General features: G+C 49.3%; 2 protein-coding genes across 2 annotated transcripts; both read left to right on the top strand.

Annotated features, from left to right (window-relative positions):
- Window position 1: 1 nt before the first annotated feature.
- On the top strand, window positions 2–391 carry TM35_000691070 (uncharacterized protein; the record flags this gene model as incomplete). The annotated part of the gene is made up of 1 exon (XM_029031180.1): window positions 2–391. A coding segment is annotated over one exon (390 nt), but the record flags the coding sequence as incomplete, so codon positions are not given.
- Window positions 392–414: 23 nt separating this feature from the next.
- TM35_000691060 (trichohyalin) lies at window positions 415–1,014 on the top strand (the record flags this gene model as incomplete). Its single annotated transcript, XM_029031179.1, has 1 exon — window positions 415–1,014. A coding segment is annotated over one exon (600 nt), but the record flags the coding sequence as incomplete, so codon positions are not given.

The following is a 1,014-nucleotide window of genomic DNA, read 5'->3' as shown; positions in this document are numbered from 1 at the left end:
TGTGCGGCTGGAGATGGAACACCTCGCGGAGCTGCGGGCGCGGTGTGGCCAAACACGTGAAGAGGCGGAAAGACGTGCATGGCAACAGACCGTCAGGCTGCGCAAGCAACTGGACACTGCGCACGAAATGCGGGAGAGAATGCGTGATGGTGTTTCTCAGTGGCGAATGAAGGTGCGAGTGCAAAGAAGAAAAAGAAAAGAAGGAGGAGGAGGAGGAGGAGGAGAGGTGGCTGCAGAGTCCCCATCACAACAAACACAAGAGAACCAACAACAGCAAGAAGAAGAGTATGAGGTGGAGTTACACCGGATTCATAGAGATACACTGAAGGTTTCCCAAAAGCTCATGGCACTGCGTCAGGAACGAGATGAGCTTGAACCTTTGAAAGAATAGTGGATAGAAAGGCAGAAGGGGCAATGGAGGAAGAAGAGGAAGATGATGATGATGATGATGATGATGAGTTTAGTCAAAACACTGACGTTGGATGGGAAGAGACGGATAAATGGAGAGACATACTGCAGAATGCTCTAGAGGAGGAAGAGTCTATGGCCCGACAGTCTCTTTACGCCATGGAATTAGCAGCAAGAAGGGAGGACTGTGAATGGGAATGGTGTGTGCAGTCACACCTCAAAGGATGTGCATACACTGACAGTGACTCACATCTACACCAACAACAGAATGAACAACAGAAACAACAACAACAACAGCCGGAACCGTTGCTACTGAGTATGAAAGAGCAGCGGTGTCGAGATGCAATGTTGCGTGAGATTGAGCGACTCACACGCCTAAAAGCAGCTGTGCGGCACGAGATGCACGAAATGCGTCTCCAAGGCATCACACGCGAAAATGCCTTGAGGCAACAATTAGAAGCATTGCGAATAGAGTCTGTTAGACTAGAGGAGCAGCGTCAGACATACACCACATTGGATGAATGTGGGGAAACAGCATTAGAGAAGGAGAAAGTGGTATGGTGGCGTACATTTCAGTTGTTGGAAGCGTGTCTACGAGTTGATGCT

Source organism: Trypanosoma theileri (genome assembly GCF_002087225.1).
Source record: "Trypanosoma theileri isolate Edinburgh chromosome Unknown TM35_Tth_69_V1, whole genome shotgun sequence".
Classification (NCBI taxonomy): domain Eukaryota; phylum Euglenozoa; class Kinetoplastea; order Trypanosomatida; family Trypanosomatidae; genus Trypanosoma; species Trypanosoma theileri.
Note: the sequence above shows the minus strand (reverse complement) of the source record. Positions and strands in the feature narration are given on the sequence as shown.